We start from the raw sequence: 17,284 nt of genomic DNA on the forward strand, positions 1-17,284 counted from the left end.
TGGAATACTAAATAAGGCATTACATATTTTGATAAATATTGGGAGCTTTAAGCTTCTGTGATAATATATATCTCAAATCTAAGTCACTGGTATTAGGTCTGGGTCTGGCACTATTAATACAATCTGAAAGCAAGGAAATGCTCTCACAAATGCTCTACAGCTAAATACACAGATTTTTCTGCTGCACTCAGATGAAAAGTTGGAACTTTAAAAGTTATGGTAAGGACAAAAAAGTAAATTGGTCCTATAGTAGGAAGATGCTTCTGAGTTAGGCAAAATATGCTTATTATACATCTAAAAATCTTCATTTGCTTCTAATTTGGACTTTTTTCATTCCCCTAAGTATGACAATACTACTGACAATGACTGAAGCAAATTTAATTTCTGCAAAAGACTGAGTTGACCTAATTTCCCTTCACTAGTATACTGTTATGTTACAAGAGCTATGTATAAGCATGGTAGTGGATGCCTACAAAAGGGGGTTGAGGGAAAGCAGTTTACAAAAAGAGTCTGGAAGCTTCAGAAGGAGTCTTGAATTGTCTAGAACAAACTAAAGAACTGATACACTTAGGTAGGACTTTATTCTAAAATCTATGCTGAGGGAGAGAACTCATCTTAGTACTTTGGTTGGGGTATATAAGAGTTTTAGAAGACTGAATGTGAGTTCCATAACTCAGAATATTAAAAATTTCCCATTATTTCTATCTCTACCAAAATATCTTTGTTTCACTTTTGATTTCTTACATATACAAGGAAGAACAATTTTTTTCCTCTAAAATTCAAGCATACCAGATAATGTCTCTAAAAACTTAGCTCTGAAGAGTATATTAAAGACCATAAAACAAAAACCCTAAACATGCTAATAATTAAATTACATCCATTGGACTTCATGCCTTCGATGGACATGATCTGATACCTGCTAAGAGAGTCCATGCATATTTTACTTCAACTGAAGAATAGGCACCAAGACTGCTTAAATGGTTTTTCTTCAGTTGAGCCAAATAGAGTTGTTTATTAACCCAGAATGACAGCAAACACTCAAGCCTCTAATCAGATATGCTGCTCTCTCTAGCAGTGTCTCTAATTCTAGTTTTCTGAGTAGTAAATAGAAAAAAGGAACGAGACACTGGTCTAACCACTATGATGCCAATGGATTACAAACATGTCTGAGAGCTTGAACAAAACAATGAAAACTTGAATACTTTAATTGTGCCAAATGACTAGGAAGCAGGCACTCAACTCTCTTGTCCAGGTAATTCTTCACAGAAGAAATATCATGTTTTCATTATTTGCTTACTTGAACATGATACTCTCTTGTTCCAAAACAGAAGATACCAGTCTAAATTTTTGGAGGGTCTCATTGGAGAAAAGAGCAAACTGTAATAGATTAAAATATATTCAGTGGATTAAAAAGCACAGTTACATCATGCAGAGGGGGCAAAAATCAAAACAAAATAACACATAATACATTAGTACAGTTTAAAAAAAACTATGGGTATATTATCAAGATTATAATCATAACTACAAAACATAAAAAGTTATAATTAGTAATATTTACATAACTACATCAACATTTAAAAAACCTTAACATTTGGAAAAATATGAATTAGAAAGTTTTCTAACATTCAAAGTAAACAATAAATACAGTTTTAATGTTGTTGAGATTTAACAGAACTGCTCATGCTAAAAATTTAGCTAAGTACTCTTTTTATTTTATAATAAAAGTTAAATTCTTACAAGTCTGCATGAACAACATGGCTTATTTAAGGGTTGTCAAAATGTGTAAAATACTTGGATTTCAGTGTTTTGATTTTTCAAATATATATATATATGAAAAACTCAACATGAGCAACTTATTGCAAAGGGTTCTGTTCACGTGAAATTACTATGCAATTTCGATGTAAGTTATATTTTAAATCCACTTAAATGCTAGTAGTTAAGATAATTCACTAATTTAAAATATTACGAAGAGGAAGATTAGTGAATTGCATAAAAAAGATACTAGAATCCTTTCCTGCCTAAAAGAACAATTTTGCTGATTCCACTCTTGGTCAATTTAAAACTAGAAAAATTAATTTGCTCACTAGTTTTGTAGCTTTCCCCGTATCCTAATTAATCAGAATAAAGTGTATAGTGGTGCCCCCCTCCTTCAAAATTATATGATTATATTCTTTGGGACCAAAATTAATTTTATGCATAGTACCAGAGGACTTTACAGTTTTTTTGGAATTGAAAAGGATTCACCAACCTCAAGAAAATTGTTCAAATCCCCCCAAAGAAGCATTTATCTATCATAAGAATAGGGCTGGTGACATCTACTGGAATATGTGACTCGTAACTTCACTTGTATTAAAATCTATTTTTAAAGGCTGTGAATGTATAAAGGTTTCTGAGTTCAAATGTATATTAAGTATGATTCATTCAAGTTCTTCAGTTTCTTCAGAAAATAGGTCCGCAAGATCAGCCACTGTCAAGACTGAAGCCTCCGACTGTTTCAATGATGAGTTAGTATGGCTGTAGAAATTGTAGAGAATAGAGTGAAATTAGCCAAAGTCAGTTTCTTTGAGAAAGAAATTTTGTTAATGTAATAAATAGCACACAATGCAAAAAGTCATTTTAAAACTTTGGCTATCAATACTCTAATGCATATCTAGAGAAACCCGGTGGTAAGAGAACTGTGTTTGTTCAAAAGCAGTGCACATACTTTTCTATTTATTAGTTGTAGTCTCGTTTACGAAAATGTTGTTCTATGAGGAGTTTAAAAGGCACTGGTGAGGCTTGGGCTATACAACTGTTTCTTCGCTATCAAAAGTTAATCTGGCTCTGAGAATTTTAACAGTTTTCTATCCTGAGGATACTTAAATAAATCACAGTTAATTAGTAATGAGAAACCAACTACAAAAACAACCCAAGTAAAATCCGAATCCTAAAGTGATCTTTTATTTCACTTATATGGTAATCTCTTTTCCTTTTAGACTTCTAAGAGAAGAAAACAGTTTCTGGCTTCAAATCATTGTTCTGCTCAGCAGAGGAACTCTGCAGGAATGACCCCTTTTAAGGCAATAATTTACTTCTTGGATTTCCTCCAATAAGACCTATCTTACAGTGATGTTGTGAAGTATTAGTTAATGCTTGCTAAGGACCATAAAGAGGAAAAACATACTGTACAAGTGTTAAGAAGTTTTATGATTCCCAAATCAAAAGTTTTACTACTATAGTACAGCAGCACCAGACTCTTATGCTTTTGCTATTAACAATAAACTTAAGAGCTGAATTCTATGCTCATACTCTCCCTTTTGTATATGACTATTAGACATACAAAAAAGAAGTATTCATATTTATCCATACTAGGCTTAAGCCTTTCAATTTTAGGGGGCAGAAATGTTTTTCAATTATAAATTAATCAAGGGTTGCTTTATAATTTGACAATTTTAATGTCTTTTAATTAATCTATAAATACACACATATATTTCCAATTTGTTATTATATGTTTTGGCTTAAAATTCACAAGATGAAGGTATATGGGTCAAATGTGTAACCAACTTTTTCCTCCATTAAAGAATTTTAATATAGTTAATATTGCATGTAGACTCTATTTTAGGAGGCACATATGCTTTTAGTTTGGAAAAGATATTAGATAAGACACAATAACTGCTCTTATTCCAAGTTTAATGAAGATGAATTCTTTTGCAATTTATAAATGATTCTTCTAATGAAATCAATCAAATTTGTGCTTCTCTCTCTTACACATACACATGCACACGCACACATGCACACACGTACGCTTGACAAAACTGCTTTTTTAAACTTAATTGATTGTTGTTACCTCCTCTCAGCGGTTTTCAACATTGCCTGCATTCTTTCTTCAATAGTTGCTTTAATTAGGAATCTGTGAACAATGGTAGGCCTATAAGATGAATAAAAATGAAAATGTAATAGATATAGGAATTAAGGACTGGACCTGTGGAACTACCAGGAGAGGAAATTCCCTCTACCAATCAATGTAGGTTGACACCTTTTCTGTAACATATAACTTTAGGGTTACTTGGATTATTGTGTGACTTGTCCAGGGTCACACAGCTAATATGTGACAGGTGCAGGACTTGAATCTTGGTTTTCCAGGGTAAAGGCCTGTTCTCTATACACTATAACATGTTTCACATTAATATGCAATAAACATGCTAATTAAAACAATTAATTTCAGGGCAATGAGGGTTAAGTGACTTGCCCAGGGTCATACAGCTAGTAAGTGTCAAGTGTCTGAGGCTGGATTTGAACTCAGGTCCTCTTAAATCCAGGGCCAGTGTTTTATCCACTGTGCTACCTAGCTGCCCAAGAATCAATATTGCATGTAATTCTTTAAACTCAAAGCAAAATACTAAAATGCATAATAGTTTAAAAAATAGCAAAAATTTCTAAACAGAAACTGGTATTATTTATATAGGAAATAAATGTCGGGGGCAGCTAGGTGGCGCAGTGGAAAGAGCACCGGCCCTGGATTCAGGAGTACCTGAGTTCAAATCTGACCTCAGACACTTGACACGTACTAGCTGTGTGACCCTGGGCAAGTCACTTAACCCCCATTGCCCTACCAAAAAAAAAAAAAAAAAGAAAAGAAATAAATGTTTTAGAACAATTTGCCATCACAGAGATGTCCAGAGAAAGAGTTCAAGTTAATGTGGAAAAGAGAGGGGGAACACTTAGAGAACAATTTTTTTTTTTGGCAGAACACTACTGTTGATTGCTCTAGGAAGTGGTTTGTATAAAAACATAGTACATTAGTCTAAAGCTTAGCACCCTTCTTTTCAAAACTGACTCTCCTTTACCAACTTCCCCACCTTTTTTGGAGGCCAAAGGATGAGGATAATTTGAAAAATTAGGAAGATGAGTATCAATCAGGGAAAGTATCTACAGTGTCCACACTACAGATAGGAAAAGGAGTACTAAAAGACCCCTGGAGAATCTTTTTGGCTTTCTAATTAAAAGGCTGCCAGACTGTTTTAACACAGAGTTAAAAGGGGCCTCAAAGGTAAATGATCACAATTGTTTCTCAGTGCACAGATTCCATCTACAATATTTACCAACAAGTGGTAATCTACCCTCTTCTTGAACAGGGATGGGGAACTCATTACTGAAAAAGGCAGCCCATTTTCATGTTGAGACTGTTCTAAATATTAGGAAGTTCTTTTAAAATGTATATCTAAATGAACTTTGCTTCAAGGCAACAACTGCCCTCTAGAACTGTACAGCACAAATCTAGAGAAAGAGTTGGATCATTTATTTAGTTTTCTAAATGTCTGAAGTGAAAGTGCTTGACCTTGTTTTCAGTCTTACTTTGTTTGTCCAATTCGATGTACTCTTCCAATAGCCTGAAGTTCATGTGCGGGATTCAATATAGGTTCCACCAGGAGAACATGAGTTGCTTCAATGATATTTAAACCGTTGGAACCTGTGTGCAGGGGCAGCAGCAAAATATTGATCTTGGGATCATATTTAAATGCTGAGAGATTCTCCTGAAAGAAAAAAAAAAAAGACAAGTATTTTAAATGTCACCATGGAAAACTGAGATGCTCATTTTCCAAATCAGCAGGATGCTCTGTAGCACCCAGATAATGAACTTCTGTAAAATATAAACTATTTAAAATGCATTGTTTTAAAAAATATATATTTTTTTAAAAAATCAAAACTTAAATTAATTCAATGTTTTAGAAAAGTATCTTGTAGACCATCTTGGCCACACAAAAAACATAAAATATATGTATGTATGTTTCATAGGGGGCTTCGCTTATACCAAATTAAACAAATTAAGTAACTACTGTTTGTGGGGCAGTCTGCTAAATGTATTAGGGTGGTGTTAATCAAAATATTAGGTGGGCTCTAAGGGGAAAGGTTTATTGCTAATGATAGATAATAGAAAATTTAAGAGCAGATATCTCCTCTACTGTACTTCTTGACTAGGGGACATGAGACTTTGAGGGGCCAGGTGGGCCAGGCAAGAGAGATACAGAAGATTCTTGGGCAGAAGTGGCAAGATGATTGATGTATAAAAAGCAGATTGAGAATAAAGACTGAAAAACCTCAGAGCAGCGTGCAGGGAGAATGAAGACGGAAGAGAGTGGAAGCTGCTGCGGCAATCCAGTCAGACAGCCATTAGAGTCTCTATGCTAGGGTGGTAGAAATGGCGATAATGGGAGGAGATAAATGCCAGCGATATTGCTGAAGAGGGCTTGGCAGGACTTGGTAACTGACTGGATGTCTGTGAGATATGAAGGAGTCAGAGTTGACACCACAGTTTTATACATGGAAGAGGTTCCAAACATCATAGACTCAGTTTTGGATGGAAATTTGAGGTCTTGATGGGACATTCAGGTAGAGAAGCCTCAAATGCAGCTGGAGATACAGAGAGTTAGTGGGATGTTGAGTCTCCAGATATCCAGCATGACTCTGCTGCATTCTCACCTGGAACCTTCCTCAGCTCCTGGGACCTTCTCATTCTGGCACATTCCTCCACCATCCCAGTTTCCTCCTCTAGACTCCATTGTGGGGACATGGACAGGCTGGCTATATTTCATTACCCTCTTAGATCTGCTTCTGGCTCTCTGAACTGTGCCACTGTACCCCTCTTATCCCAGCTTCCCTCACTCAGTACTTTTTAGCGCCCTTTTATGTGTTGTCTTCTGTCAATCAGAATGTAAACTCCTTGATGGTAGAGACTGTTTCCTTTTGCTTATATTATTATTCCCAGAGCTTGGCAAAGTACCTGGCACATAGTAGGTACTTGATAAATGCTTGTTGACTGACAGTTACAGGTACAAAGTCCTCCATAACACTGAATTGAAAGATAAGAGGGGGTCGCTTTAGATAGGTAACTTGACAGTCCTGAGTTCAATTTTCTCATCTCTAAAATATGGATCAGTTATCCCCAACCTTTTAAAATATTTGAGGAACTCTTTTTAACAACAAAAAAATTATGACCCTACAACAAATAAACTGCATAATGACAAAAAGCTTATACAGATTTAATAACACTTTAAAATGAATTTGTATTTTATTAACCATATCTAAATGCATTAAAACCCATATTCATCTTACATATTTTGCTGGAGCTAAATAAAGATCACTATGACAATACTTGGTGAACATGTATAGATTCAGGGACCTTGCAGCAAACCATGGGTTAGAATTCCACATGTTGGGAATCACTGGACTTGATGATCTCTTTCATCTAGAAGCCTATGAACCTATGACTCAAGTTCTGATATGTTGAAGACCTTTGAAAATGAGAAGCAGATAAAAGATGATATTGTTTTATCTTGATAATTAGGTAATAGTAGGTGTGAGTGAAGAGACTGATGTAACTTGACTTTAATTTTAAAGTGATAATCCATATACAGTTTGGCAATTAAGAAATCTAAGTTATGAGTAGACTGGATAAGAGTAGTTTCAATTGGTAACTCTAGAGTCCCCTCTCAATAACTTATTTATACATACAAAGTTTTGTTGGCATACCTGAAATCTGTGAATTCCATTGATTTGTGCAAACACCATGTTGTTATCATACAGAGCTTTTGAAATAATGTCCAGCACATCTTGCCACTGGAACACACAAAATAAAACAAAAACCACATAGTTCTTAGAATTTGGAAATAAATCGAGAGCAGTGTTATCCTAACTTCAGGATACCTAAAAATGTCATATGTGCACATGACCTGGTTATATATTGGAAAAAAGAAGTTGAGGTTTAAAGCACACAAGACAATAGTACTGTATAACTGATTAGCTGCAACTATCTTTGAGAATTAAAAATAAAGAGATTGAAATGAAATAACTTGTTTCAGAAATAGGATGAAACCCAGTATCCTTATTCAGGACTTTCTTTACCACATCAGCTTCTGCTACTCTCTTCCCCCCCCCCCCCCCAAACTGAAATCCATCAGTCTAGTATATGAAAGAGTAGGTAGGCAGTGTATTATGTCTGAAGGTTCCAGTCTGTACAGTATTAAAATGTGCCAAACTTAAAACAATGAAATAAAAATCATATCATGTTTCTGGGTGTACATTTATAGTTGTAGACTAGAGAGCCCCTTAAAAATCCCTTTGCACTCAGAGATTCTGTGACTGGCCCTCTGATGTGGCATCAGATTATAATTGCCATCATACCGTCATGGAGAATTTGTTTGATTGACCCATTTAATAGTCATTAACATTTAGCTAACGGGTCTGTCAGCTGCAAGTAGGTTAGAGAGCATTATCAATACTTTATAACAAAGAGAAAACAACCAAATCAGTATTGAAAAAAGGAAATATTGATTATACCGTTGAGAAGACGAGTGACTTGGCACCTGGGTTTTTAAACTGGATTCTCTTTAGAGTTCGGACCACAGCTTCTACTTTTGTGGAATGGCTGCCCTTTGAACATAAATGAGAAAATATATCATAAACAAAACCAATCCAAAGACAGAGAAAGAATAACCAACAGGGAGTACAGCATTTAATTGTATCAGTAGTAGCTAGAGCATATTCAATCTAATCCAACTCAATTAGAAATAGTCATTAAGTAAATATTGTGTGCAGAGAGCACTGTCTAAGGGGCTAGAGTTACAAAGTTAGATAGGACATAGGCACTACTCTCAAGCATCTTACGATCTAATAATGAGAGGGGGAAAAACAGACATAAAGGGAAAGTAAGACAAGTGCAAAGCAAGAAAGAAGAGGACCCAGTAAAGGACTATGAAAAATATGAGTGAATGATCACTCTTAACCTGGGAAGTAGAAGATGGAAAGAGTATAAAGGAAGACTTGGAAGAAGAGGCAACTAAGGTGGGCTTTAAAAAAATGGGAAATCTTCAACAGATGAATTACAGTAAAGGGAGAGAGAGAATCTACTCTATTGGTGAAGAATGGTAGGAGCAAAGGCAGAGAGATGGGACAAGTCAAGAACAGGTTATGAAGTTGAGGGAAATGTCTAGATAAAGGTTTAGAATATAGGTAAATGGAAGTTAATGTGCTTATTGTAACTTATAGAACTGCATAGTGGAGAGAATGCCTTACCTGGAATTGGGCAGACCAGGGTTTGAATCCAGCCTCAATCACTTATGAGCTGTCTGATTCTGGCAAGCCACATTACTACTCTGGGTCTAAGCTATTTTATTTATAAACTGAAGGGGTTGAACTGAACTAAAGGACCTGCAAGGTCATTTCTGGCTCTAAAACTAGAGTTTTGTGGCAGTTTTATAAATTTTAAGCCCAGAGCTTCTCTCTCTCTCTCTTTTTTTTCCCACTGGGGTCTGCTATTTTATATTCTTAATCATATTAACTTGAATTCCTCAACAGAGACATGAGGATAGTTGTTGACATAGATCAAAAAGGCAATGAAATGTTACATTCTTCAGTCTTCTTATACAGTGCTATATAACTACACTTCCAAAAACAAAAGTGCAAAAACCAAAACCACATTTTATCATTCTGTCCATCACATCAAAATGTCTGGCCTTTAACAGACAGGAATTGCCTCTTGATAAAAGCATTTTGCAGACTATACTGAGGAATAAATTTATGTCTTCCTCCACATGCTTTATTTATTTATTTATTTATTTATTTTTTGATGTAAGAAATATCTTTAGAATGAACTAGATTATATGACAGAGGGCCGTAATTATCTTAAGTTGAAAAAAAAATTCCCAAAGCATATCCAATAAATTTCGAAGACTTCTTGTTTCCCTTCCACATTATTTCTTTATGGCTGTCCTCTTTTCTTTACTCACACTGCTCCTGACTTCAGTCAGATCTTTCTTATCTTTTGCTTAGATAATTTTCAATCCAACTACACAGGAGCTAAAATAATCTTAAACCACAGGTCTGGCCATGCTATTTTTCTGATCAAGCACCTTCAAAGGCTCCCTACTGCATTTGGGACACATCACCAATCCTTCAGGCCACACACACTTTGGCTCCAGCCTAGCCTCCCAGACACTGGTCTTTTTCACAGAGTGCATTCCAATTTAATTAGCTTGTTAGCTGTTCCTGACTCCTCTCAGCCTTGCAGAGCCCTCATCTTCCTGGAGATCCAGTGCAGGTGCTGTCCTCTCCTGAATCCTCTCCTGATCCCCCACTTGTCAGAGCTCTCTCCCACTGGAAATTCTGTTGTACTTCCCTGTGTTTGTATGTAGTATAATGTAAACCCCATGAGGACATCATACTTTCTCTTTTTGTCCTGTGCCTTGAACAAAGCAATTAAGAAATGCTCCTTAAATTAAAGTGACAGTACAGGGTTCGTGCGTACAAAAATTTTTAAAAAGGGAAAAAGGGCAAAGCAAAACAACTTTCACTTGTCAAAAAACAATATGGTATAAATAAAGAGGGTAAAAAATAAGGGCAATTTGTACCATAGGGAAAGTAATTAAAAAAAAAAAAGCCCCAAGGGGCAGCTAGATGAACACAGTGAATAAAGCACCGGCCCTGGATTCAGGAGGACCAGAGTTGAAATCCGGCCTCAGACACTTGACACTTACAAATGTCTCAGGATTAACATGTTTTTTTCTTCTATTCACTCCTCTCTCTCATTCATCTGGTACAATTCAATATTAAAGATAACATTTACAAAGATACACCCAAACTTCCTACCAGGGCACTCTATATTTTCAAGGAAGACAATATCAATTCCAAAACCATGTTTCATTTGCTATAAACTACATTCTATATTAAGGTGATAGCTCTATGAATTTAAAAAGAAAGCATTCTGTCCACCTCCAGATAGGTTAAAAAACAAAACAAAACAAAACAAAACACAACACAACACAACTTGCCAAAATACTGAACTACCTGGCCTCAGCTCACTTGCCTCTCCAGGCTTTGAAGAGTCAGTTACAAGGAGCTCTAGAATGTGAAAACCCTGCCTGGCCAAGAGCCCCAAGAAGCTAAGGCTGGCAGGATTTAATCCCTGCTTCTTACAGATGGTGAAAAAGTGGCTTGGGGATCTGGAACCTGGAAAATGAGGGAGGGCTCGTGGTCAGTAGATGACCCTTATCTGGGTGAGATTTCTGTAATGTGAGCATGTTTACTTTGGGCTACCTTTGAAAACATTTCCAGTAATCTCTAAAGTAGCTGTGCTAGGCAAAAGGAGAATGAGTGAATTAGGATCATATTAGGAAGGGAAATTGTGCAATTAAAATTTTCACATTCTATTCTATCTATGGAGCAATGTTTGGAGTGGTCCCATGGTTCCCACATGGAGAGAGAACATTTTGGATTTTTTTTTTCTGTCCCAAGCCTATTTATTTATGATGATGGCATTTTAAACTGCTGCCAGTGAAAAGACATAGATTTCTTTCCTTAAATCATAAGAGATGATTTTTAATAACCATCGTCTATACATTTCTAGTCAAATAACAACATTTTGTTTACAAGGTTCTATGACACTCCTCCCCCCTCTCATCTATGCTCCAATGCTATAGCAATAAAAAACAAATTAAGGTTGTAACCTTTAATGTTACATGTGCTGCTTATAACTCACAAAGAGTCTGGTTTGAAGCGATTCAATAATTACATGTTCTGAACCTTTAACACATATCAGTCATGGAATTTGAGTTGGAAGAGATCTCAGCAGCAATCTGGGCCAATCCATACACAAAAGATATCCATCATAACCTAAGCTAACCACTAGTCATCTAGTCTCTGCCTTAATGCCTCCAAGCAGAGGGAGAACTCGTCACCTCTTGAGGCAGCCCATTCTACTTTTAGAAAGCTCTAGTTGGGAAATTTTTCCAGACATCAAGCCTAAGTGTATCTCTTTGTAACTTCCTCTGCTCCTGGTTCTGCCCTCTGGGGCCAAGTGGAACAAACCTAGCCCCTCTTCCATGGGACAGCCCTTCAATCACATTAAGCTAGCTAACACACCAACCTGAAGTTTTCTCTTGTTCAGGACAAACGTGCCCATTTCCTTCAACCAATCCTCACAGGATATGGCCCCAAGGTCCTTTTGCATCCTGGTAACCTTCCTCCAGACAATCTCCAAGTGTGCTTACCAAGATACGGTATCTAGAGCTGAACATGACACTACAGCTAAGGTCGGAGGGGAGCGGGGTACACTAGGACTGCCACCTCCTCATTCCTGGAAGCCAGGTCTCTTAAGGCAGCCCAAGACTGCAGTAACTTTTTGGCTGCCATATCACATTGCTGATTTATTCTGAGCTTGAAGGCCACTGAAGCCCCCAGAACTTTTTCAGAACAAGCACTATTGATCCACATCAACTCTGCCACATCCTTGGGAAAGATACACAGGAGCAGTCTGAGAACAAAGGATTACATCTGTGCCACAAACGCTGCATCTGATCTCCCACCTGCACGCTTCTGCAATGGCTGTTACTCTGCCTCCTTAACTCGATGTTGTAAAATACAACATCTTTCCTTCAAGGGGTGGCTCATGTGCCATCTCCTATGGGAAGCCTTTCCTCAGCTCTTGAGTCAGTGATGCTTTGCTTTCCTCAAACTTTCTTAGAATACACTGGATCAATCAGATAATGCCTGTCATTATTGGTAAAACTGTATAGCTAATCACCCAACACTTTGACTCTCACCATAATCCTATGTGGTAGGTGCTATTATGATCCCCATTTAACAGTTGAGGAAACCAAGGTAGGCAGAGGTTACTTGGCTTGCCCAGGCTCATCTGTTATTAAGTGTCTAAAGGTGTATTAAGGTCTTTCTGCCTCTAGGCCCAGGACTCTATGCACTGTGCCACCTAGCTGCCCAGGTACCATGGGGGATATAAATGTGAATGCTTACAGACAAGCTCCCAAACAGCGATAATAGAGGGTAGTCATCTTTGCCTTTGCCTTCATTTTTGCATCCAATTAGCGTAAGAATCCGGGATGCCATGTCCTACTGATTTTACTTCCAATTGATTTCTCATATTTGTCTCCTTATTTCAGGCTCACCTCAGTCCCCACACCTGAATTATCTAAACAGATAATTGATCTCTATGCTTCACATTTTTCTCTCACCAATCTATCCTTTACCTAATCCATCTATCCTGTCAAAATAATTATCCTAATGCATAGGTCTGAGCAGGTCTTTCCTTAATCAGAAATCTTTAATGGCATTTCATAGTCTGGTTACAGCTGACCCTTCTAGCCTTATTTTACAGAAATCCCTTTCAAGCGCTTTACAATCCAACCAAATTCAATATCTAGCTGTTCTCTGATCTTGTTCCAAACCACTAAGTTGGGTTCATTCACACAGACTGTCTCATCCATGTATGGAAGGCACTCCATCACTTTACCTATTGAAATCCTCCTCTTCCTTAAATTCAGATCAGATACCACCTAGAGCCTTTCCCAATTCTTCCTAGCTCATAGTGATCTTTGCCCAAATTTTCCTTAGATCCTTGATTTCTCCTGTAAATCACATTATATATTTTATCATACTATTTTTGGTGTAAATCACAACTCCTCTTGCCCCCAATCATATTGTATCATCCTTAAAAGAAGGAACTATTCCATTTTTAATCTTTGTGTTCCAGTGTTTAGCACACAAAAAGCACTTAATAAATGATTACTGAAATGAATACAATGGGAGTTCAGCTGAGAGATTATCTCTAAGGAGTCTTAGAGGGCTACAAGGAATAAATATCACTCAAACAGCCTTAAAAGGTAGAAACTGGTAGGGGAGGAGGGCATTCTAGGTAATGGGAATGGTAAAGGCACCAAATGGGAGAATGATAGGATAAGTTTAGTAAGCCTAAATATGGAAGGAGTGATAATTTGGTGCAGGACAGTATCTCACAGCTGCTAGACCACAACCTAATGGTGAATATTGGGAAGAGAAGGTTTGGGCTTAATGTAAATGACTCTGTCTTCTGTTTACATTCTTGCTTCTTTCCTGATCTGAGAAATTTAAGAAGAGTTAACTTAGGTGTTGGCAAAGCACTTGGATCTTTCCTGCTATTTCAGATAACTGTATAATAAAACTGACTACCACCTGATGCAGTGCTGCTACTTCTTTTGGAGTAAAAGCACCCCATCACTCCTTCCTTATGGGTTTGTACTTTTTAGAGTTTCATCCATATTAAAATACCAGTGAGGGAGATAGAAATAACTGGGTTGAAAGTAGGCTGTGTTACAGTGCTATCATTTGAGCTCAAGACTTGTAGGAAAACAAGCCAGTGTCACTTGATTTTGCTGCTTCTCCAGTGAAGATATGGAATTTGACTAATAGCGCTGCAGTTTTGCAAACTTAAAAATAACAGGAATTTTCCTTTCATTTTATACCCAAAACAAATATAAATACTTTCCATGAGGACCTTTGCTGAGACTGAATCACCACTGCTAATGAAACAAAATAGGTGCCCCAAAACTACAAGCCTACAACCCTTTCCCTTTTGAGAAGACAAAGTACTTAAAAGCCTCAGACTTCTGAGAAGGAAGCAAAAGCTTTTGGAAAGAACAGAAGAGATCCATTAACACAAAAGACTAACAAAAGAAGCTATTTTTTAGAGTTTAGTCTGGAGGTCATCAACATCTTAATAGAAGATTGGAAATGTCATGAAGCCTCTCATCTCCTATAATGGGGACACCTAACCAAATTTATTTTCATCACCAAGTTAAATTTCATTTGGAATGAATCTCCTGTACAATATGAAGGCATTATAGTAAAATCCTTAGAACATACAGTTGGAGGCAAGAGTTTAGCAGGTAGCAGCAGTGTAGAAGAAAGATCACTGAGGGGACACACAGTCAGCACTTAATAAAAGCTTGTCGACAGACTGATTGGGTTAGAAGTTCCCACCTTGGCTTTAACACTAGCTAGCTTTGAAGCCTTAGGCAAACCATACCACCTTTCTGACTTTTAATTTCCTACAAACTACCATCACAGGTTATGAGGAGAGTGCTTCTACAGACGCATAAGTGAGGAGCTAGATGACGTCTAGGCCTTTTCCAGTTCTAATCTCTGGAAGCTATTTTTATTTGGACAGAATGTCAGACTATGTGACGTTACTATTGTTAATAGAACATTAACAGGGGACAGCTAGGTGGCGCAGTGGATAAAGCACGAGCCCTGGAGTCAGGAGGACCTGAGTTCAAATCCGACCTCAGACATTTGACACTTACTGGCTATGTGACCCTGGGCAAGTCACTTAACCCCAATTGCCCAGCAAAAAAACCAAAAACCAAATAAAAATCATTAACAGGAAGGAAAGCTACTGTTTTGTCTCTCTGTGATAAGTGTCAAATAGATAAAAAAACATGATTAATTAGAATAATAAAACACTTTGATGCTGTTAAACTAAGGTTCCAGTTTGGATGGTAAAAGGGATTGAGGGTTTTGCTGATTGCTGACTTCCATTCCCCTCCTTGATAGGAAGAAGGGCAAACTGGAGAAGGCAAGGCACAGATGGAATAAGACATAAACAGCCAGAATGGGGAATCTATTCGATTAGGCTTCAAGACTGATCTATATAGGCAGTAAATATAGCACTTTCTTAAGCCTAAAAAGTTCTTATTTGCTCATTCATTCAATAACCATTTACAGGGTAATTCCTATGTGCAAAGAACTGAGATAGACGCTAAGGAGAACAAAAAGACAAATTAAACATTGCCCTTAACCTGCTGCTCATATTTCTTCAGAATAACTTGCAAATTATGCTTGGAAAAGGGCTGCCAATCATTCACTGATCTTTTTAGGAACACTGACTTTGGGCAAGTCATTTAATATCTCTTGGCTTTGGTTTATTCCTACAAAATGAGGGGGTTGGACTAGATGAACTCTAGTGTCCCAATGCAGCTCTAAATCTATGACTTTATATACCAAGAAAGCATCTCTAGCAACAGCAATAATGTTTTCCCCACATTAAGGATAATGCACAGAAGGAAATGTTAGATATTTTTCTGGCAATGACTCTTGCACATAGTTTGAGCTCTTCTCCCCCTCCCCCCTTTATTTTAGTGGAATCTTCTGAATGGAAGTCCATGATCAGGTGGAACCACCCAAACCATTTTGAAAGCATATATCCATTTAGAAAGACAAAACAGTCCAACAAGAAGACTGCCTCCTACACTCACAATTCCCAGGATGCTTTCCTGTAGGTCAGATGAGGAATCATAATATCAAACCAGATTAACCTAGGCAATTACATAATTAACTAATTGTTAATTCAAGTGAACAGAATGAAATCACCTCCATGACTTAAACAAGACTTTAAAAAGTACAACTTTTACTCCAAGGCCTCACAGTGCATAAACAAAATTTATTTTAAAATAAAATCAACCCTGATATAAACAGCAACAGGGGTCAGAACACTAATTTGCCTGGCAAGCTATATCTGGCATGAAGTAGAGCTCAATTCTGAGCTCTATGGTACAAACTTGGGCATCATTAGCAACAGTGCCAGTTTCTCATCCAGCTATTGCATGAGTAAATGGGAGAGAGGGAGAAAGAGAAAGGCAGAGGGAAACATCATCTGTTTAAGACAAAAAGATATGGGACAATGAGGGGAAAAGAAGAAACTTATATGAAATTTTTCTGAGATTGAAAAGCTGTTGCCCCTCCTGAACTAGTAAAATTACTGCTTAAAGAGGAAGTTCAAGTGGGGATAAAAAAATCTTTGCAGCAAGTTTCTCTGATAAAAGTCTCATATATACAATATACAAGGAACAGATTCAAGACTAAGATCTATTCCCCAATTGATAAATGACCCAAGGATATGAACAAGTAGTTTTGAAAGGAAGAAATTTAAGTTCTCCACAATTATATGAAGAAATACTCCAAATTATTAATAATGAGAGAAATGCAAAATAAAGCAGCTCTGAGGTTCCACTTCATACCCATCAGATTGGCTAAGATGAGAAAAGAAAAAAAGACAAATGTTGAAGGGATCCTGGGAAAACAGTACATTGGTGCACTACTAGTGGAGCTGTGAATTGTTCTAGCCATTCTGGAAAGCAATTTGGAACTATGTCCAATTACCAAATTGTGCATCCCCTGTGACCCAGCTATACCACTACTAGGCTTACATCTTAGAGTTGAAAGAAAGAGGGAAAGTAGCTATGTGTACACAAATATTTATAGCAGTTCATTTCATGGTAACTAAAAAATGGAAACTAAAAGGGTGTCCACCTATTGGGGGGCATCTAAATAAATTATGGTACATGAATGTAATGAGAAATATTATTGCATCAAAAGAAATAAAAAAGGGGCAAGTTTCAGAGGAAATTGGGAAGATCTTAATGGACCGAGACAGAGTGAAGGAAATAGAACAAAGAGGACATTTATACAATGACGATAACAT

At 37.0% G+C, this 17,284-nt stretch overlaps 1 protein-coding gene across 2 annotated transcripts in view; it reads right to left on the minus strand.

Moving 5' to 3' along the window:
• Positions 1-550: 550 nt before the first annotated feature.
• Positions 551-17,284, minus strand: part of SHPRH (SNF2 histone linker PHD RING helicase) — a 117,507-nt gene continuing 100,773 nt past the window's right edge. For both annotated transcript variants that reach the window (XM_044002820.1, XM_044002821.1), the window contains 5 exons: positions 8,317-8,409; positions 7,510-7,596; positions 5,335-5,513; positions 3,827-3,907; positions 551-2,514 (listed from right to left, as the gene is read on the minus strand). In XM_044002820.1, coding sequence (XP_043858755.1) covers positions 2,418-2,514; positions 3,827-3,907; positions 5,335-5,513; positions 7,510-7,596; positions 8,317-8,409 — 537 coding nt within the window. In that variant the 3' untranslated portion in view covers positions 551-2,417. The remainder of the gene's footprint in view (positions 2,515-3,826; positions 3,908-5,334; positions 5,514-7,509; positions 7,597-8,316; positions 8,410-17,284) is intronic.

This window comes from Dromiciops gliroides, chromosome 4, assembly GCF_019393635.1.
Source record: "Dromiciops gliroides isolate mDroGli1 chromosome 4, mDroGli1.pri, whole genome shotgun sequence".
NCBI classification, from domain to species: Eukaryota; Metazoa; Chordata; class Mammalia; order Microbiotheria; family Microbiotheriidae; genus Dromiciops; species Dromiciops gliroides.